Source organism: Leuresthes tenuis, unplaced genomic scaffold (genome assembly GCF_036924035.1).
Source record: "Leuresthes tenuis unplaced genomic scaffold, fLeuTen1.0.hap1 SCAF_14, whole genome shotgun sequence".
Classification (NCBI taxonomy): domain Eukaryota; kingdom Metazoa; phylum Chordata; class Actinopteri; order Atheriniformes; family Atherinopsidae; genus Leuresthes; species Leuresthes tenuis.
The window spans coordinates 3,648,623-3,671,549 of NW_027325368.1; the positions used below are offsets into that span (position 1 = coordinate 3,648,623).

A 22,927-nucleotide genomic window follows, 5' to 3' on the forward strand; every position below is an offset into this window, starting at 1 on the left:
CACTTTTCTTGCTGCTGTGTCTGACTCTGGGGCTGATTTTTGATAGTTTTTTACTGTTTTAACTGTTTTAACTGTGTTTCTGAGGGTTTTTACCTCGTTGTTGGCGTTTAAAGCAAATTAAAGCTTGAAACCAAAGTAATAAAACACACATCTGAGCAGCCGGGATGAGTTTCACAGCCACTTTCCACACTGAGATTTCCCCAGACTCCCTGAATCTGTTCACAATATTCTGCTCTGTAGATGCTGAAAGACCAAAGTTCTTTACAGTCTGACTCTGAGGAATATTTCCTGAACTTATTGATGATTCTCTGATGGAGTTTGGCACAAAGCGGTGAGCCACGACCCATCCTTGTTGGAGAGGCTGAATCTTTGGTGGAAGCTACTTTTATACCCAATCCTGACACCCTCACCTGTCAGCAGGTAACCTGCTGCTTGGAGAAGCTTCAGAACATCGTTCTGGATATATTATGCAATAATATTGGGTCGATTGATATTATTCTTTGTTTATTTCCATTAGGAAAGTAATTGAAATGAGCTGAAATATGCAAACAGCCCTTCTGAGTGTCACCAGATCAATGGAGTCATTATGATGTCAGAAACCATTTAATTGGCTGTGATTTTGATTCCCAAAGCCGACCACCGGAGAACGTGTTCCTACCTCTTCCATCTGCCGCCGTTACAGACATCTTTGGCTTTGCCTCAGACGTTCTGCTCTTAACAGAGTGACGTGTTCACATGTTGGAGTTTATTTCACTCAAATCCCAAAGCTGTTGGCAGCCTTTACCTTCCAGATGGAGCAAACTCAAAGAAGTGGATTCTTACTGCAGCTAATTCACTCAGTATCAGTAAATCTACCATATAGTCACACTTTGGCTCAACCCATCCCTCCACTTATTTTCACCTACCTTAAATCTAATCAGATTCCTTTTAAAAACACATTTAAAGCAACTGCAGTTGACCAAAGTTGACACAATCAGGAGTAGAGATGGATTAAAAGCACAGAAAGCAAAAAATGAAGAAAGAAAACAACTGGAAATGGTTAAGAGAGTTAAATGCAGTTAAATGAGAACAAATAAGTCTTCAGCTGTGTTTTAAAACTCTCAGCTGAGCGGGAATGTTTAATAAACGGCAGAAACCTGCAAAGAGAGTCTCCTTTATTCACTAAACTCGAGCAGCTGGAAGCAGTTTATCAGAGGAGTTGGTGCCGACCCGTTTAAAGCATTAAAACACGTACAAAATAATTAAAAAATCACTTCTGTGCTTAATCTGGAGGTAGTGGAGTGACGCTAAAGCAGAGGTGCCTGTTAGAAGCTGCAGATGGGCTAAAAGAGACTGGCTGATGCACAAGTAAAAGCAGCTACAATAATCCTTCCTTCAGGTGATCAAAGCTGTAACAAATGTCTTCAAATTGTTACCGGAAAGAATGGATTTCCACCTCCGAGTTTCTAAGATTCAGCTTATTCCTGAAGAAGTTTTGGATAGAAGTGGAGTCCTCCAGTTTAAGGGCAGGTAGATTTGTTTATCATCTGTGTAGCAATGAAATGAGGTATTATATTTGCTGAAAATGTAGCCTAAGGGAAGCATATACAGTTGGAATAAGATAAGTCCCGAAATAGATCCTTGAGGAGCTCCACTAGTGACTGGGGCTGTTGAAGAGAAATTCCCTGTGTTAACAGAGGAAATCCTGCCTGTTAAATAAGAAGTAAACCACAGCAGGACAGCACCCTGAATGCCAAGCTGCTCTTTAAAACAACTTAGTGGAATATGATGTAGCTCAACTCCAGATTACCCCCCAACTCCCAGGCTGAAGGGCTGGATGACCACTCCTGCAAAAGAAAAGGGACGCCGAGTAAGAGGACCACAACAATTCTTGATTTTTGCCTCTTACTGCAAATATCTACAAGATGCAGATGAATAAAGACTGTTTTCAAGCTTTGTGAAGGATTAAAATGACCTGACTTGGTGTCCATAGCTGACTTTTTGACCTGGATGATGTGCTCTGGTTATGTTTCAATTGGAAAACACCTTGATGAGGAACTTTAACCCCCCCCTGCCACCTGTCTGCAGGTATGTGGTGATAGCTATGGAGGCACTGGACCAGCTGCTGATGGCTTGTCACTCTCAGAGCATCAAACCCTTTGTGGAGAGTTTCCTGCACATGGTAGCCAAGCTGCTGGAGTCCGGAGAGCCGGACCTACAGGTCCTGGGAACCAACTCGGTAAGACACGAAAATGGCACTCAGACATTTTCGTTTCACATGAATTCTTTAGATCTTTCTCACCCTCTGAGAGGTTATTTTTGTGGGAAAATATCTGAGAAACATACTAAGAAAATGCCACCAAACATAGATGCATTAATATTGAATGCTAGCAGAAATCTGGGCAGAAAAAGACATCTTGCCTCTGCTCTCAGAAGCTTATTTATGGCTCTCAAGATATGGTCAATTGAAGAAAAGGGCATTCAGGCTGATACATTTCTCTACTAGGGTCCTGAAAAAGCTCACGTGGGTCTGATTAAAGGCGTGCACGTGCTTCATAACAGCTATCACTGCCATTGGGATAACTTGGTATTCTAGGTGGAGCACACATGGAAAGCCAGGAGGAGATGAGTGTGAAAATTAAACTAAATTACCATGTGATAAAGTACTTCTGCTGCCTTCCCTGAAGGGTTTCACATCAAATTTCTTTGAGCAGCAAACAGGACTTTTCACAATAATACTGTTCACCAAACAATACTTTAAAGCACCTTTGGCTGTTTCATTTGTATGAGGTGGTGTCTCTGCTTTCCTTTCAGATTATTATACTTTTATGTTGACTGTCCTGTAGCTGCAGAGCAGACTTGTATTGACTAAAGTTGATTTTCTTATTCTCAAAACAAGCCAAATAAATCAATTACTTTCAGCCCAGAGGCTGATTTTTTTGCTGTTGCATAGCTAATTTAATTCTCATTCTGGGAAAGGAAAAGGCCCTGTAACGAATCCTTTGTAAAGCGTTTATTATAAGGTGTAAACCTCGGCTCAATTTTCTCCCTCAAAGTCCTTTAAAGGTGAACCCAAAGGGCTTTGTTTTCCCTCCAACTTCCTTTCATACCACTTCCTATCTGAACCTGTTGTCTTTGCCATTGTTCGTGGTTCATCTGAGCAGGATACTGAGCTGAAGGTTTAGATGCAAAAGCCCATGCATTATTTATGTGTGGTATTTAGACTCTGACAGAGGAGAACAGATGCAGAGACGGGTGGCAAAATCAGGTGGTTAGAGAGTGGGGGGCGGTTTCAACACTGGCAGCCTGTGGGTGAGAGCCATGTTAATTAAATTTTCCACATATGGCCCACTTCAAAGGTGATGTGCTCCATTTAATGTCGGTGTTTGGTTTTGCATCATAGCCGGGCAAAATTAAGCACTTTTATTTGTTGTTTTGCTAGTTATCAATTAAATGAGTTTGTTTGAGATGTCTTCAGAGCAACATCAACACAAAGCTAGAAAAAATTACATAAATTTGGTGGAAAAAAGATGATTTGCAGCTTTAATCGGAGGCTCACCAGAGTCTAAAGACGTTTATATGGTGGCCCTAAGGTGTATGAAATAAAACATTTTACATAACAAACAGAAGAGTTCACAAAACAAGTAAATATTTCCTGAAAAAAACTAACACCAAAACAGAAAATGTAAGAGAAAAATAGGTGAAACCTTTCATAAAACATTTAGATGATATTTGATGTTTTAGCGATGTTTTGTTAACAGAAACAATATTTTGTTAATCAAAACGGACGCAACAAAAAAGACACGAAACATTTCAGACAAAACAGACGACGCTGAAATATTTAGAAAAAGTAACAAAACAAACACTGAAATATTTAGAAAAAGTAACAAAACAAATGCTGAAATATTTAGAAAAAGTAACAAAACAAACGCTGAAATATTTAGAAAAAGTAACAAAACAAACGCTGAAATATTTAGAAAAAGTAACAAAACAAACGCCGAAATATTTAGAAAAAGTAACAAAACAAACGCCGAAATATTTAGAAAAAGTAACAAAACAGACGCTGAAATATTTAGAAAAAGTAACAAAACAAACGCTGAAATATTTAGAAAAAGTAACAAAACAAACGCTGAAATATTTAGAAAAAGTAACAAAACAAACGCTGAAATATTTAGAAAAAACGCAATAAAACGGACAATGAAACATTTCCGAAAGCACAACAAACATCAGGAGCAACATCTTTTAAAATGACATCATTTTTTTCCTGTGTGTTTATTTGTGTGCAGTTCCCAAATAAATACGTCACCGCAGTGTTTCTCTGCTGTCTGCACCCCCTGGTATTCACTCTTCACTTGCTAAATGTACCTGCCAGTCGACTTTATTGGCAGTCTGGGATGGTGAGAAGCGTCTCCCTCCATCTCAATAGAAAAGACAGTCATCAGCCCACACTCAGACACGAAAGTAACATTTCAGACAGCACAACAAAAGGCTGAAATATTTAGAAAAAGTAACAAAAAAAACACTGAAATATTTAGAAAAAGTAACAAAACAAACGCTGAAATATTTAGAAAAAGTAACAAAACAAACGCTGAAATATTTAGAAAAAGTAACAAAACAAACGCTGAAATATTTAGAAAAAGTAACAAAACAAACGCTGAAATATTTAGAAAAAGTAACAAAACAAACGCTGAAATATTTAGAAAAAGTAACAAAACAAACGCTGAAATATTTAGAAAAAGTAACAAAAAAAACGCTGAAATATTTAGAAAAAGTAACAAAAAAAAACGCTGAAATATTTAGAAAAAGTAACAAAAAAAATGCTGAAATATTTGGGAAAAAGAAACAAAACAAACGCTGAAATATTTAAAAAAAGTAACAAAACAAACGCTGAAATATTTAGAAAAAGTAACAAAAAAACGCTGAAATATTTAGAAAAAGTAACAAAAAAAACGCTGAAATATTTAGGAAAAGGAAACAAAACAGACGCTGAAATATTTCGGAAAACTCAACAAAACAGAAGACGCTGAAATATTTAGAAAAAGTAACAAAACAAACGCTGAAATATTTAGAAAAAGTAACAAAAAAAAAACACTGAAATATTTAGAAAAAGTAACAAAACAAACGCTGAAATATTTAGAAAAAGTAACAAAACAAACGCTGAAATATTTAGAAAAAATGCAATAAAACAAACGCTGAAACATTTAGGAAAACGCAATAAAACGGACAATGAAACATTTCCGAAAGCACAACAAACATCAGGAGCAACATCTTTTAAAATGACATCATTTTTCTCCTGTGTGTTTATTTGTGTGCAGTTCCCAAATAAATACGTCACCGCAGTGTTTCTCTGCTGTCTGCACCCCCTGGTATTCACTCTTCACTTGCTAAATGTACCTGCCAGTCGACTTTATTGGCAGTCTGGGATGGTGAGAAGCGTCTCCCTCCATCTCAATAGAAAAGACAGTCATCAGCCCACACTCAGACACATGAAGCCAATGAGTCAGACTCACAGGGGAGTTCAGGTCCAATATTTATAGCCTGTGGAGCCAGCTGTGTTGCACATACAGTACAGCCGATTCCCTGCCAAGAAAACCTGTTACTCTTGGTCTGAATGGTTTATTTTCCTTTAATCATGTTGGTCTATAATTTATGGACAGTTCGACATTTCTTTTCTTTCCTTTTTTTAAAGTTAAAAAACTAAAATGGGAACTAGATCTTCCAGATTTTTTCCGAGGTATTAGTACAACTTAGCATTAAATCAGTTTGATGCCTGTTTTTACTGGACCGAAGTGTTGCTTAATCTCAGTGGGCTGTACAGAAAATCAATGTCGTCTTTATTAGATTCCATCTGTTGACTTCGCTGTTGGCTTCGTTGTCCTCTTTCACTTTTAATTTCACACATCACATTTAGTGCACAGATGGTCAGAGAAGTGTCAGCTCCTGTTCCAACTTATTTAGTCTACAGTTACGTCTTTGTTTCTGTCTGCTCTGTAGAGCGTTGCCAATGGCCAATAATAAAATCTGACAGTTTGATTATGAAATGTCATATGAGATGAGCTTTTACAGTAGAAACTAGTGTTTTTATTTAAGCTCGTATGTTTAAAGCTGTTTAGATCTGGGCAGGACTGAAGATTGTTTTATAAAATATGTTATAATTTGACAGACCACAATTATATTTAGATTTAAGACTGTACACCACATGTTGTAATTTACAGATGGGCGTGTTCACAATAATTACAGCAGCTCATTTTCTTTCTGTCTTTTTGTTTATTTTATCTTTCCGACATGTTTAACTGTGTCTATGTACAGTTTTTCCTTCTATAATACAGAAAAAGTCTTTGGTTTAGCACAAACAGGTAAACATAGAAGCGGTTTAGTACTCGTATGTCACTTTGAAATGTGGCTTTAGTGCATATTTATTTTGCTTAAAGGCAAAATTCAAAGTGAATCGGAGTGTTTGATGCTTTAAGCCTCTTTAATCATGCAGCGTTTGACCTGAAAATTTACACAGAAATAAATATTTTGGGGGAGAAATTGCAAATGGAGTTAAAATTAATTTCGAAGTGAAAATAGGAGAAATAGATGCGATCCAGGACGTAAGTACGTAAGAAAAGTAAGAAAAAATTAATAATACAGTGAAAATGAAAAAAAAAAGACAACGAATTATTTGCATTTTTTGTAGATTTATTTGTATTTTGCTGTTTTACAAATGTGTGTTGTTTTTGTCAGTTTGTCCTTTTATACCAGATCAGCTGGTTATGAATGTTAGCTGAATATTGGCTGAACGTTAGCAGAACGTTAGCAGAATGTTAGCTGAACGTTAGCTGAATGTTAGCAGAATGTTAGCTGAATGCTAGCTGAACGTTAGCAGAATGTTAGCAGAATGTTAGCTGAATGTTAGCTGAACATTAGCAGAATGTTAGCTGAACGTTAGCTGAATGCTAGCTGAACATTAGCTGAAAGTTAGCTGAATGTTAGCTGGCTGTGCATTCATCAGGTTCTCATGTTTGAAATGAGTTTAAACAAGGTGAGGAGGAAAGGTACAGAAACTGCATTCAGACTGCTGACGCTGTCTGAAATGTTTGGGCCTTTTCATGGAATAGCGAGCAGATATCCTGTTTGCATCATCCAGAGACCATAAGTCAAAAGTTTCATGAGAAGCATTTATCTAACGGCTACCGAAGGGCTCAGCTTTGTGGGGTCTGATCGACAGTACGAACAAGATGTTTCAGGAAACAAACTCCCAGACCGTCTACAAACCTGATTCAGGACTCAGGAGGCAGCAGCATGTTGGGACTCTGTCTGCAACACGTTCCTGCTGCAGATACCAGGAAACTTTCCTCTGGCAAACTGTAGCACTGACGAGAGCAAAAGAAGTCAGGATATCCAACACATGGCCTGTTAAAGCTATTAAAGCTATTACAGCGTACACAAACTGAATATTGTCCCTCGTATTCTGCTGTTATCACGACTTAAAGCCCAAACTGAGGCCAAAGGAAGGAGCTATAAAATTCCTTCTTGGCTTGAGTCGACAAACATTTAGCCTCCTCCCACTCAAACTGTGAAGCTGCCACTCCAGCAGCCAGCAGGACCATCAGTGAACCAGTCGCTCAGGCCAGAAACACCCTCGATGGGTGTTTAAATGCCAGTTCGATCCCCTGATAGTTGGGTCTCATTTTCTGCATTTATTCCCCTTATTTTTGTATTTAAAGCTTTAAAACTCAGAAGAGATTCTAAGGCAAAGAAATCAAAGAATAGAGGCATTTATGTAGCAAAATGATCATTGTAGTGAAAGCTTCTGGAATTTCTTATTTCACTATCAGGGTTTACAAGAAAGCTTTGTAGGTTTTCCCATGTTTTTGGGTCATCTCAGGGCTGCATTTGCTTCTCAGCTGGCATCATGTGGATGTTGTAGTGGAAGGAAGGAAGAAAGAAAAGCTTCGCATAACGCCGCCTGAAAAGGAATCTCTTTAAATTTACCACTGTGTCTCGTTGGCCTCGTCACTTTGGGCATGTTCGTCTGGCTGATGTGTCGGAGCGTGAGACGTGTTTTCATCTTTCTGTCACCGTCACATCATTTCATCTGCAGCTGTTCACACATCTCAGGTTCTCCACTGGTTTCAGTCTGAAGTAAAAAGGTTTCTATGGCTGTTCTGCATTCAGAGCACGACAGAATCCTTGTATTTCATGGCAACGTGAGGCTGGCGTTTACCCAAAGTACTTGAATCAAACGGTGCTTTCTTGTAGAATTGAAATATTAAAGCAGTTTTAGTTTTCTTTTAGTTGAATTTGTGTCACTTGGAAAAGTTTCCTGTTGAGAAAGGTATCAGAAATTCAACAGAAGCTTGTTAAAGAGGCTGCATGTGTCTAAATCTGCATGTTCAGGAACACTTCACAGCCAACTTTCCAGACTACAGACCTATGATTTCGGCAACAAAATATGAAGGTCAGCTTTCAAACGAGACCAAAATCAAGCATTTTTACCCCATGGTTCAAGAACGGCCTTCGTTTTACTTAAAGTAAGCCATCGATGGCTTTTCCAGGACTTAACTGGATTTGAATGGAGTTAAAGTGGCGAACAAGGCAAGGAAGACCCTCTGCTGGAGAGAGTTACACCAATCAGATTAGAGCCAATGTTCAGGAAACATCTCACAGGCCACTGTTGGAGGAGAAGGTGGAGTGAAAACAAGCCGAAGAGGAGAAATGCTTTGACCTAGAAACGCCAGGAATGGACAAATGGGAGTTGCTGTTTGATGGTTTTAAGCAGGTGTGTCTACACTTTAATGTCAGTAACTTTGTAAGATTTTCGGCTATTGTGTTGTTTTATTTTCTTATGACAGAATTAAACCAAACTAAATCTATGGAAGGCTCGTGGGCCCAAATTTACATCCTGACCAGAGCTTCGCCTTGGTCCTAAACGCCACCCATCAGCTGTGCTACCTCCGGTTGTGCGGTGTATTAGCAGCCTGAGGGGAAGTCGCTCCCGTGTGCCAGCTGCCTTCCATCTGAGCCGTTACCCCCAGGAGAGGTTAGCCACGAAATGGGAGGAAATTACCAGGTAGAACAGCAAGGTTTTGTCATTGATGCCAAACTGAGCAGAGGCAATTTGTCGCAGTGGACAATGAGAGGGTGGAGGCAAGCGCTCCTCGAGAGCCGCCGACTGTGTGGAAAAGAAGAGGCCTCTCCAGAGGACACTCGATGCTTGTTTGGAGCGAGGAAATTATAGTCTGGGCTAAAGGGGAAACTCTTCAATGGCTGTCATCAGCATTGCAATGCAAGATGATGCTTTTTAGTCCCAGGAACCGTTCTCAGAGCTCTGCAGTGGTTGGTTTGACCGCTTCAGGGAGGTTTTCAGCTCTGATTTTAAGTTTCATTCCAGGCTTGTTCAAATAAATCTGTTTTCGGTCGTATTGCAACTCAGAGAGATAGAAGATGGATGACTTAACAGCAAGTGAACAGGTGTCCAGTAAATTATTGCTGATTGAGGCAAGTCATAATGATGAAGCCAGAGCAAAGGTCCTGATCGAGCATTCGTGTCTTTTCATTTTCTTCCAAGCAGCCAGACTTTCTTGTGATATTAAGCACTATTCTCCAGGCTTTCTGAGACTATTTCAAAGTTTTCTTTGGACATTGGCTGCGTTTTCCCTGCATTTTAAGCCACTTAACTCTGAGCTATGAAGCATTCAGGCAGAAAAAAGGCTCCTAACTCAAGGGATGAACCAGTGTTGTGTCGACACAGAACAGACAACTTAGCAAAGAAGCCGTTTTAAACTGGATCTTTAGGCACTTTGTCACAAAGACACATCATTTGTTCCCATTTCTTTAGCTGCATCTATGAAAAACAGCAAAGAAAACACAGTTTGACAGACAGAAAATAGGATTTCTGCAGCAACAAGGTGATTCCCAAAGAGCTATTGGCTTATTAGCTTATTCTAAGAGGAAATACCAACCTGTGATGGACTGGAAGCCTGTCCAGGGTTTATTCTGTGGTAGCTATGATTGGTTCCACTCCCTTTGTGACCTGGATTGCATAAAGAGGGCATAGAAAATGGATGGATGGATCAAAATACCAGCAAACTTTGACTTTCAAGTGATTTTGTAAAGTATTGTCCACACTTTTATTGTATTCTTCACATAAAACTGTTAATTAAACCAGCCAGAATTGGTTGTTTCTGCGTATACTTCTGACCACAAAGCCTCATATTTTGTGCTTAATTCTAAGACAGATGAAGCTTGTAAATGTTTTCTTCCTCTTTATTTCTTTTCTGTAGTTTGTGAAATTTGCCAACATTGAGGAGGACACGCCATCCTATCATCGCCGCTACGACTTCTTTGTCTCCCAGTTCAGCGCCATGTGCCACTCTACTCATGACGAGCCTGATACCAGAACCAGGTATAATCCCAAAAAGATATCCCCTGACCTTCAATATTTAGTCATAACCTGCAAGTGCATTAATTTCTTTATTTGATTCATCTTTTTTAGGTATGTCTCTGCTTCTATGTTGTAATTTTTTGCTGATAATGAAGTGTTTCCTTCTCTGTGGCGTCCCTCAGGGTTCATTAATGGGCCTCCTGTAGTTCTTTGTAAACATGCTTCCATGTGAAGATGTTTTCAAAGCTACGTAGACAACATTTAGACGTTTACATTTGCATATTAAAATCTTGTATTCAAGGTATTTAGACTTGGATGTCTTCATGAAATTAAACTCTTAATACCACATGCATTTTTGGCCAGATTTTTTTCCTCTTCAGTGCTAAATCTGTCAAAGTGAAACGCATTCAAATGGTTACTCTGATGCTAGCGTGTTAAACTGGGAGCATTTGTTCTGCAAAGTATCAAGAACATACCTCAGTTGATGGTAAAAAATAATTATAGCCCATATTATTTATTTTTTTCTATAGTTACACATATTTTGCTCCAATATGAGCCAATAGCCCCCTGACTTTTTACTCCATTGTTTTATTGGTCACATTGGATTGTGTTAATCTTTTAGTTATCGTTCTGATGTGAAATTAGGAGAAATTTCTGCTTCTTTTCATATGTATTTCATAAACTACTTTCCCCACTTCCTTCTTCACAAAAATCCCTAATAAATATATATATATGTACATATGTATGCAGAGAAATATTCCCATGTGACCAGGGAGAGGCTGCATTATTAAAATCGCTCTAAATAAGCAGACTAAACCCTTTCATTAACTGATTTTGAGCAGTCACAGCAATGAGCTGCCTCCATTAAACATGTTCCTTGGATAAAATGAAAACCTGCATGGACATCACTTCAGTGGATTTTTTACATTTCAGTACTAAGCTGCTCGCTGCTGCATATGTATGTTTGAGATTTTCCAGTTTTCTTTGAACTTGGCGAAGGATTTCATATCAACAGCAACATCCATGAGGGAGGGGAGGCAACACAGCCCCACGTGAGCAGCTCTCATCTCTCTTGATTCCATACAGAATACAGATATAAATATAGCTCCACCTGATCCATATTTCATGGCCTCTCCCTTCCACTGAGACCACATGGCTGAGTAACACCACCTCAGGAGTGCAAATATACTTACAGTAATGTTTGAAAAACAGTTCTCAGCAGCTTTAAAGTGAATATCTGGTCTGAGCTCCTTTATTCTCCAACTCAGCCTGAACCCTCTGAGACGAGCTTTCTGTCATTTCTTTAAGGAGTCTTCAGGAATAGTTCTCCAGGCTTCTTGAAGGACATCCCAAAGCTCTTCTTTGGATGTGGGCTGCCTTTTGTTCCGTTCTCTGTCAGATGATCCCACACTGCTTCAATAATGTTGAGGTCCGGGCTCTGGGGAGGATTCATCCCTCCATAAGACCTGTTGCCACTGATTTTCAGTCCACTTCTTGTGTCATTTGGCACAGCTCAGCCTTTTCTCCCTGTTTCCCTTCCTTAAGAACGGCTTCTTGACAGCCACCCTTCCATGGAGACCATTTCTGATGAGGCTTGGGCCAACAGTAGATGGATCAGCTGAAGGTCCAGATGCATCTCTCAGGTCCTGTCAGGTCACAGCTGGATTTTTTCCTCTTTCTTAAGGACATCACTTTCAGATCCTGTTCATCTGCTGTAGATAGTTTTTTAGGCCTGACACTTCTTCTTTTGTCCTCCACTTGTCCAGTTTCCTCAAATGTTTTAAGGACACACTGCACACCATGCTGAGATATGCCAAGTTTTCAGCTAATAGCTCTTTGGGAATCACCTTGTTGCTGCAGAAATCCTATTTTCTGTCTGTCAAACTGTGTTTTCTTTGCTGTTTTTCATAGATGCAGCTAAAGAAATGGGAACAAATGATGTGTCTTTGTGACAAAGTGCCTAAAGATCCAGTTTAAAATGGCTTCTTTGCTAAGTTGTCTGTTCTGTGTCGACACAACACTGGTTCATCCCTTGAGTTAGGAGGATGTCATATCTCAGAGTTAAGTGGCTCAACAAAGAAAAAACACATATTCCTCTGAAAATGTTCAGGTACAAGTGAAAAAGCAGAAAATGTCCAAAGAAAGACTCTGAAATCCCTTCAGAAAGCCTTTTTCTTGTGTGGCTCAGCTACTTAAATATAATAGGATAAAAACTGATAGTGAAGCGGATGCTTCAGTAAAACAAAAAGTTACTTTCTTAATCAGAGAGGAATAAAACGCTCGTCGTTCTGAAGGCTCGCTCTGCTCTCCGGCCTCTTTTAGGGAGGTAAAAATAGCTTCGTGGTGGAGGCAGTTCGATTCTAACACAGATGAGCAGCGTATGAAAACAATATCTGAAGACTTTTCCGTCTCTTTCATGATGAAAATGGCCTCCCTGCTCAGAATGACTGATACTATTTGCAAAACTCTCAGCGGCAGCTGAGAGGTGAGAATATTTCTGCATAAAATCCACTCTTATCTTTACTCGTGTGCCGGTGTTTTATTGGAAGTGGAGGGCTGCAGCATCTGGGGAATGCTGGGATTATTTCTGAGTTATTTCTTTACTCTCAGCAGCTGCCTGGCTGTAAACAGTAGGACTCCTCGCTTCTCCTCTCTATCTCATTGTTCCTTTCAGCGGCGACTCCTCACAGGTGGAGATGAATTCCCAAATAGGATTTCTGGGGCAGTGATTGGATAAAGCCCGAGGCGGGGTCGCCTGCCCTGTGTTTTGCGTTATTGCTCAGAGAGTTTTGTGTCCAGAACAGAACAATGAGAAGGAAAGTTGGCGTCTCTCTCGGCTTCTGAAAGGAATCATGCTGTGCAGACAGATGAGAAAGATTCTGCTTCTTCCTCTAAATGTTTGGCCTCATTCGAATGCAGCACAGCTTCAGAGTGTTAGCATCTCTGTTCACATTGGATCGGTCGAATAAATCAGAGCGTTAATGATGGGAAACAGCAACAATCTGTGACCAGGAAGTTAGAAACAGGAAAAACGCTGGCAGTGAGCTCTTCTGTGTGTTTGCATCAGGATCCGAGTCGCCGGGATCAAAGGTCTTCAGGGTGTGGTGAGGAAGACGGTGAACGACGAGCTTCAGGCCATCATCTGGGAGCCTCAGCACATGGACAAGCTGATTCCCTCCATGCTGTTCAACATGCAGGACGGCGAGGACCTGGACAGGTACTGCACGCACAAACAGAAAAAACAGAAAAAGTTTTCCACCGAGACTCCAGGAGGAGACTTAAACTCACAAAGTTAGGCCTTAAAGAGCCTTAAAGAGCAGAGATTAGGTGCTTCTGAACATCTGTATTTTGTCTTTGTTTGCAGTTTTGATTGAAATAAAGCAGATGTTTATGTTATATATATATTTATGCATTTAGCAGACGCTTTTATCCAAAGCGACTTACAGGTAGGCAGGTAGGGTAAAGGGGTCTCACCTAAGGACCTCCTACCTGGAGGTAGTACCTTTCGTGCAGGAGATTTGAACCACCATCTCCCATCTCCCAGATGTGCGTTAGGCCTTAAAGACTTACAGAAAGCAGAGCTTAGGTGCTTCTGAACATCTGTATTTTGTCTTTGTTTGCAGTTTTGATTGAAATAAAGCAGATGTGCAGCTTCTTCAGTTCAGTTCTGAGTCCAGCAGCTCTCATTTCATCCCATAAAAGCAGCGGCTAGCGTAAGCAGCAGCTAGCGTAAGCAGCAGCTAGCGTTAGCAGCAGCTAGCTAAGACCAAAACAGACAACATTAACACAGGCATTTGACAAAGGCACTCCTATGATAAGTCAAACAAGCGATAGAAAGAGGTAACAGAAGCAGTTACCTTTTATACAATAGATTCAAGCCAGTAGAAAAGGACGGGTTCGAACGTCTGCTTCAAGTAGTTGAGCCGCGGTACGAGCTGCCCAGACGAAAATTACTTCTGCGAAAAACAGACAGTGTCTGTTTTTCACTTTTTAATTTAAGATTGTGATAAAATCGAAATCGTGATTTTATTTTTAAAAAAAAGTCGTGATATGATATTTTTGCCATATCGCCCACCCCTCGTCTGAAGGTATTCAAGCTGTTCTCCAACATAACCAACGCGGTTAAAGCTGGATCACCTTCAATGCGTTGGTTGTTGGGAAGCAGATGGGCAGAGACGGTGTTAGTCGGAGGCTTTGTGAGCCGAACTGTCCGTCCTCAACAGTTAGCGTGAGAATAAACACCCAGCTCCACCCTACAGTGACCTGACTAACTTAGGATGGCCTGAAACCACCAGGTTTCCCTCCGGAAATCATCAAATACAAATAAGTTCCATTTCACTAAAGACCAGAGACCACAGAAAGCAGAAAGCAGAGCTTAGGTGCTTCTGAACATCTGTATTTTGTCTTTGTTTGCAGTTTTGATTGAAATAAAGCAGATGTGCAGCTTCTTCAGTTCAGTTCTGAGTCCAGCAGCTCTCATTTCATCCCATAAATGCTGTTTAATGTCTTTAATTAAACAAGTTGTTTGAGTAAGATTAGAAACCTTTTTCATCTTAAAAACAGCGACCACAGTTTCTTCTTCTTCTTCACTTTTTATTCTCACCTTCTCTCATTGAGGCGCCCCTCCCTTCTTCCTCGCTCTCGCTGTCTCTTCCTCCTTCCTCCTCATCTCATTTGTGTGGTTTCCATGTGAACAAAAAGCTATTTTTGGGTGCCTCTCCGCCTGTCTTTGCATGCCTCCTCTCCTGCTTACACCTCCTCCACCTAAATCTCCTGAAGTGGAGGCGACTCCCCTCGAGGAGGAATTGGAGATTAAGGTTGTGGTCCCAAACGGGTCGATGCTTTAAGCTCATTATTTGCTCACGTTCACACCTCTGTCTGGGTTTCGCGCCCCCCGCCACCTTCACGGCTCCTCCTAAAAACGTCTATCCATCATCCCTCAAAAAGCGTGTCTCCTGAGGTTGTGCCGTGACCAGGAATCTTATATTGTGGGCAGTCGTGCCGTAATCCTGAGAAGCCTCTGAAACAAAGCCAAAGGGCAGCGTGTCCCTCCGTGTAATTGATCATTAGTGGTTGTTTTTTCAGCCGGAGGGTGAATATGTTCACATCTGATCCCAGATTTAACCGACACCTGCTTTAAAATCGAACTCGGAGCTCATGATTTACCGGCATGCATACCTCTGCATGCATACCTCTGCGTGCGTCCGCTGGCAGAGCAGGAAATGGAAATAAAACATCTCTGCTGGAGGTCAGAACCTCAGCGGGAGTTGTTCCACCTTAATGTGGACTGTTGGTGGAGCAGTGCTGCTAATTAGTTTTCTTTTTAACTGGAAATGTGCAGAGCAGAGCTCTTTTTGATGAAAACTGTCACACCAGGCCTCAAATAACTGTTGGCACATGAAAAATTCTTTGATTCTGTTTGATTCTGCTGTGAATTCTGCTGAACCCAGCAGGGTCTGTGGCGACGTGTCCTTCAGTCTGAGTTAGCTTTAGCAGAGTCCACACGTCTTTGAGCAGGAAGACGACCATATCCACAATCTGTCTGTGGACCTCGAAGGTCATGGAGAGGAAACGGCTCCTCACTCTTTGTCCATGTCTGAAGTAGGGCTGATAGTAGGGCGATATGACGATATTAAATCGTGAAGACGATCCGTAACGATCTGTCAAACTACAGATCGTGGGATCGTCTCGGGCACATTCTATAAATTGCAGTTCTATACTGATGCACCAGACGTGTTACATCATCAACCTGACCGGCCAATCACAGCGAATTACGGGCAGTGACGCGCTTTCTTACCCGCCTCCTTGTTTGTGTGTAGCTGCATGGAGAGCTGTGGCTGAAAGCCAAATGTAGAAGTTGGTCGCAAAAAAAAAAATATGGAATTGGTTTGGATTTTACGCAACTGATCAAGCGCAAGCAAATGTAATTTGCAAAGTTTACAGGACGAAGCTGTTCAATCACTTGAAGAGGAAGCATCCAAACAGGATGCTGAGAGCCAAGAAGCTAGGTGCCCGGCGGCACCGGCACCGCAGGCGGAGGCAGCAGCTAGCGTAAGCAGCAGCTAGCGTAAGCAGCGGCTAGCGTTAGCAGCAGCTAGCGTTAGCAGCGGCTAGCGTTAGCAGCGGCTAGCGTAAGCAGCGGCTAGCGTTAGCAGCGGCTAGCGTTAGCAGCGGCTAGCGTTAGCAGCGGCTAGCGTAAGCAGCGGCTAGCGTTAGCAGCGGCTAGCGTTAGCAGCAGCTAGCGTAAGCAGCAGCTAGCGTAAGCAGCAGCTAGCGTTAGCAGCAGCTAGCGTTAGCAGCAGCTAGCTAAGACCAAAACAGACAACATTAACACAGGCATTTAACAAAGGCACTCCGTATGACAAGTCAAACAAGCGATAGAAAGAGGTAACAGAAGCAGTTACCTTTTATCTTGCAAAGTATCGGTACCGTTCAAGACGGTAGAAAAGGTTCGAACGTCTGCTTCAAGTAGTTGAGCCGCGGTACGAGCTGCCCAGCCGAAAATTACTTCTGCAACACTGTCTGTTTTTCACTTTTTAATTGAAGATTGTGATAAAATCGTAATCGTGATATGATATTTTTGCCATATCGCCCACCCCTCGTCTGAAGGTATTCAAACTGTTCTCCAACATAACCAACGCGGTTAAAGCTGGATCACCTTCAATGCGTTGGTTGTTGGGAAGCAGATGGGCAGAGACGGTGTTAGTCGGAGGCTTTGTGTGCCGAACTGTCCGTCCTGACCTCTGCTCAACAGTTAGCGTGAGAATAAACGCCCAGCTCCACCCTACAGTGACCTGACTAACTTAGGATGGCCTGAAACCACCAGGTTTCCCTCCGGAAATCATCAAATACAAATAGGTTCCATTTCACTAAAGACCAGAGACCAGCTGGGATGTTATTTCTCTATTACTCTGCAGCTTTTGGACTGTTTTGGACAACATATTCAGGCTCAGGACGGGAGTTTGGACTGAAGACAAGTTTCGGTTCAATCTGTTGCTTTCCTTTGCTCGGATATTGGTTTTGAATTGGCTCTATATGAATGAATTGGATTATTTTGAAATGAATTAATTGGATTTCATTGGATTATGATTACACTGAATTGAATTCCAATTGGCTTGAATTGGACTTTATCATTTAAGTGCCTCGAGAGGACATTTGTTGTAATTTGGCGCTTTATAAATAAAACTGAATTGAATTGAAATCGTGTGACAGATCTACAATAAAAAACATCGCTTCAGTTTCATGTGACTGGCCTTTCTGAACCGCTTCCATCCTCCAAATCCTGTCAGATATTTTGGCCTCAGCTCAGCAGCCAGTTCCCTCTTATTACAGCTGACCGTTTCCATCAGACTCCCTGCAGGTGTAACATTTATTAAACTCACTTTTCTCTCTTTATGATCCCACCGTTTTATTTCCCAGCACTCCTGCACCCCACAGACCAATCTCTAGGTCTCATTTCTCTCCATTTAAATGGAAATGCAGCCTTCCCATAATCCGTATTTGCACGTATTCATCACCTGGGCGAACAGCTCGGTGTTAACAGAATCATTCAGGCAGTTTCTGAGGGTCATGCTGAGTGTTAATGAGCAGCTACATCAGTCAGATGTGAGACAGGAGGTGTAGAAGTGGGACTGATGTCAAAGACTAAATCATGTTAAATGGTAAAAGATGACTTTTGATTGCTTTGTTGGGCGATATGTCTGAGAGGTTTAAAGCTTTTACCACCTTTTTAACCTGTAACTTACTTCTGTTTTTATATCTTTGGTGTTCCACTGGAGTCTTTAAAATTAGGGTAAAGTTTTGCTTCGTTGTGTAAAGCTTTCCAACTAAACCCTGCAGAAAAAGGGGGTTGAATGTGCACTTTTCTGAGGCCTCGCTCAGTAAATAGAAGCATCGAACAGCTAAATGCTGTTGCTGCAGTTTTGGACCCTCTCAGAGGCCGACCTCCCTCCGCAGAGTCCAGGTTTGTCACTTTAATGTGTGACACAGTCCTCTCAGGATGGAGCTGCGTTTGGTTGTGTTTAGCTCCTTTGTTCCCCTGAATACTCGCACACAATCTCAGGACAATGTTGTTTCCAGACACAGCTGTGGTTAGTTTAGCTTGTGGCTTTCTAATCGAGCCTCAGTGGATCTGGCGGGAAGCAGCGGTCAAGGGCGCCGGATTCGGTTAATTGCATCTCAGGGAAGGCGGACGTGGCCGGCGTGCAGAGGGTGGAAATGAATGAGGAAAAGCTCTTCCAGGTTCACAGTTAACCACCTGCTTGTGTTTGGCCTTCGGCACAGAAATGCAGCACGATGGATATCAGGACGTCCTCCTTCAACGTGAACTTGACCTTCAGCTGTAATTTTGTTCAGCTGTTTTCTTCTCAGCCGCTAAGACGAGCGTCTGCACTTATGTTTCCTTAAAATATATTTACGTGGTACATTCATGTCTAAAAGGTGTCAAGAAACTATTAAAATCATCCAAGTCTTAGAGTGAATATGACCTCAGAGGATCAACAACACATTACTGAAACAAAATGAACTGAAACTGAGGCCAACGCCAAGGAGGAAAGACATCAGGAATGACCTCAGAGATACAGCTGTTGCTGCCCATCAGTCTGGGAAGGGTTATAAGGCCATTTCCAGACTATCTGGAGTCCATCATTCTACAGAGAGAAAGATTATTCACAAGTGGAAAACATTCAGGACAGCTGTCAATCTTCCCAGGAGTGGACGTCCCAGCAAGTTCACCCCAAGGTGAAGAAGCCCAGAGCTACATCTCAGACTCTACAGGCCTCAGTTAGCATGTTAAAGGTTAAAGGTCACCCCAAGGTGAAGAAGCCCAGAGCTACATCTCAGACTCTACAGGCCTCAGTTAGCATGTTAAAGGTTAAAGGTCACCCCAAGGTGAAGAAGCCCAGAGCTACATCTCAGACTCTACAGGCCTCAGTTAGCAGGTTAAAGGTTAAAGGTCACCCCAAGGTGAAAAAGCCCAGAGCTACATCTCAGACTCTACAGGCCTCAGTTAGCATGTTAAAGGTTAAAGGTCACCCCAAGGTGAAGAAGCCCAGAGCTACATCTCAGACTCTACAGGCCTCAGTTAGCATGTTAAAGGTTAAAGGTCACCCCAAGGTGAAGAAGCCCAGAGCTACATCTCAGACTCTACAGGCCTCAGTTAGCATGCTAAAGGTTAAAGGTCACCCCAAGGTGAAAAAGCCCAGAGCTACATCTCAGACTCTACAGGCCTCAGTTAGCAGGTTAAAGGTTAAAGGTCACCCCAAGGTGAAAAAGCCCAGAGCTACATCTCAGAGTCTACAGGCCTCAGTTAGCATGTTAAAGGTTAAAGGTCACGACAGCACAGTTAGAAAAAGACTGAACAAGGATGGCTTGTTTGGAAGGGCTGCAGGAGAAAGCCTCTTCTCTCTAAAAAGAACATGGCAGCACAGCTTAGGTTTGCAAAGCTGCATCTGAACAAAGCTCAAGACTTCTGGAACAATGTCCTTTGGACAGACCAGAGCAAAGTGGAGATGTTTGGTCCTAATGCACAGCAGCACGTTTGGAGGAAACCAAACACAGCATATCAGCACAAACACCTCATACCAGCTGTCAAGCACGGTGGTGGAGGGCTGATGATCTGGGCTGGTTCTGCAGCCACAGGACCTGGGCACCTTGCAGTCATTGAGTCCACCATGAACTCCTCTGGATACCAAAGTATTCTAGAGTCAGATGTGAGGCCATCTGTCCCACAGCTAAAGCTGGGCTGAAACTGGCTCATCAACAGGACAAAGATCCCAAACACAGCAGCAGATCTACAGCAGAATGTGTGAAAAAGAAAAGAATCAAGGTGTTGCAATGGTCCAGTCAGAGTCCAGACCTCAGCCTGACTGAAATGCTGTGGTGGGACCTTAAGAGAGCTGTGCATCTGAGGTTTTGTGACCTGGCAAAGATGTAAAACTGTATAATTTAAATTAGCATCTAAATTAGCATATTAACCAGTTTAAATTCTCAGTTTGCTACATGATTTCATCTTAAAGAAAACCAGGTTAACACCTCAGATATTAATGATATGAAGGCAGACCTAAATATGGATTTTCTTCGTTGACCTTTATTTTCCTGATTCTTGATATCGTAACCATGGCAATATCCTTGAATAAGTCCTGTTTTCGTTGTCATTTTAAGATGACTGTAGATGACACTCATTTCCCTCACTTTTGGACATTTTAATCTTTCTAACATAAGTGAAACCTTAAAGATCTCTTTAAGTTCGTCAACACTTTAAACTACAACATCCCACCTTCAAATACAGCGTAGCTTTTCTTGTTTTTCTCCCATTTCCCTGCTTCCAACAAGCAGTAAGCGTTGAACTTCCCCTGGACCTCCTTGGTGGTCTGACAGTAATTGGATTGTTTGTTTCCTGAGACCCAGCTGCCTGCTGGGAAAGTGATTTACTATGATGTAAAAAAATGTAAAACAGAGCAGTTTGCTCTGCTGCCACGACGGTAAATCCATCCTCTCAAAGCCCAGCTGGTGGAGGCGGGTGGCCACCCTTCCTGGTTCTGGTTCTGCCAGAGGTTTCTTCCTGAGTCTGGTTCTGCCAGAGGTTTCTTCCTGGTTCTGGTTCTGCCAGAGGTTTCTTCCTGGTTCTGCCAGAGGTTTCTTCCTGGTTCTGGTTCTGCCAGAGGTTTCTTCCTGGTTCTGGTTCTGCCAGAGGTTTCTTCCTGGTTCTGGTTCTGCCAGAGGTTTCTTCCTGTTAAAGGGAGTCGTTCCTTTCCACAGTCCCTCAGGCTCAGGACGGGAGATTGGACTGAAGACAAGTTTCGGTCCAATCTGTTGGTTTCCTTAGCCAGGATATTATTTTTGAATTGGCTCCATATGAGTTAATTGGATTATGATTACAATTAATTGAATTCCAATTGGCTTGAATTGAACTATATTATTTGAGTGCCTTGAGATGACAATTGTTGTAATCTGGCGCTTTATAAATAAAACTGGATTGAATTAAATGACCAACTTGTTGGTAAGTTTTATATCTTGGATATCGGCCATCTTAAGGAGGATATTAACGTGAAGCTGTGCTGGAAGGGTTAGCGTAACCAGATGTTTATTATTCTTTACAGATGAGCTGTTTTTTCCTTGAATTAAAGGTAGCAGTTTGATTGTTCAACATGAAAGCAGATCTATTAATTAAGAAAACGCTGTCATCCCAAACAAACTGGTATGAATGCAGCATGGACCAAAAGATTCTTGAGATACGTTGCTCTTTACGCTCTGATCTGGAGTACGAAGCCAATCTGACGTTACTACATAAAGGATATATATATATATATATATATATATATATATATATATATATATATATATTACTAGATAAAGGAGTGCCAATTATCAGTGAAGAAGCAGATTTTATTACCCGTAGTAAAGAAAGTGGCATCATGTTTGTTGATGCTGAACTTCCTTTAAACCAGGATTTATCCTCATCACCTGGACTCTAAAATCAAAGAGATTTAAAAGTGATGGATTTTCTGATGAGCTCTTTTCAGCGTGGGGGGGGTGCCGCTGGGTGAAAAACGCCCTCCCTGGACAGGCTCTGCAGTGCTTCAGTCTTCAGCTGGAAGCCGACTGTTTCCACACACATATCTGATTGAGGCTGGTCGATACTTTCATTTGATTTCTCCCTTTTGTTAGCTGCTCTGATTGATTCCTCCTCTCCTTCATTCCTCAGAGGCTCTTTCTCTCCGTCCATCCCTCCTTTTCTGCACTCCCCCTCGGCCTCTTCTCTCTGGATGCAGCTGATTCCAGTCGTTTTAACTCTTCTTAAAGCAAACTTTTAAACTCAGATTAGCTAACACAACCGTTGTGCTGCTTGTATTTTCGTTCTTTTTCCCACTTTCTGCGTTTCCTAACAGCTCTTTTCTTTCTGTGACAGGGCGGGGCATCCCAGCACTCCTTCGGGGGTGGGTCAGGATGGCGAGGAGAACCCGTCAGCTCTGGCTGAGAGCTGCTTCAGAGAGCTGCTGGGGCGAGCAGCTTATGGCAACATGAACAACGCCGTCCGCCCCGTGTTGGTGTAAGTATTCAGGTTTTACTTCCTCCCAGGTCTGTTCAGACGGGCTCTGGCTCAATATCTCCTTACGATACGGGTCAAAGTGCTCAGACAGGTGGCAGAACATGGCTGTGTTGGTTGGCTTTAGCCAAAATGGTTGGAATTATGAAAATTAATTTTCCCGTGGTGGAGCCAGGGGAAGGACTTATGGTTCGGGCTCTGGTCCTATGACCTTAGGGTAAGGATAAATGGCAGGGAAAGGCCTGAGCAAAAAGAAACAGGTGGTCAGATATAGGCTGAAAAAAGTTAGCTTTAGCCAAAATGGTTGGAATTATGAAAATTAATTTTCCCGTGGTGGAGCCAGGGGAAGGACTTAAGGTTAGGGCTATGGTCCTAGGACCTTAGGGTAAGGATAAATGGCAGGGAAAGGCCTAAGCAAAAAGAAACAGGTGGTCAGATATAGGCTGAAAAAAGTTAGCTTTAGCCAAAATGGTTGGAATTATGAAAATTAATTTTCCCGTGGTGGAGCCAGGGGAAGGACTTAAGGTTAG

General features: G+C 41.8%; 1 protein-coding gene across 1 annotated transcript in view; it reads left to right on the top strand.

Annotated features, from left to right (window-relative positions):
* Positions 1 to 22,927, top strand: part of efr3a (EFR3 homolog A (S. cerevisiae)) — a 125,975-nt gene that overhangs the window by 51,145 nt on the left and 51,903 nt on the right. Inside the window, exons 5-8 of the mRNA XM_072363104.1 lie at positions 2,068 to 2,218; positions 10,251 to 10,372; positions 13,419 to 13,568; positions 22,260 to 22,400. Coding sequence (XP_072219205.1) covers positions 2,068 to 2,218; positions 10,251 to 10,372; positions 13,419 to 13,568; positions 22,260 to 22,400 — 564 coding nt within the window. The remainder of the gene's footprint in view (positions 1 to 2,067; positions 2,219 to 10,250; positions 10,373 to 13,418; positions 13,569 to 22,259; positions 22,401 to 22,927) is intronic.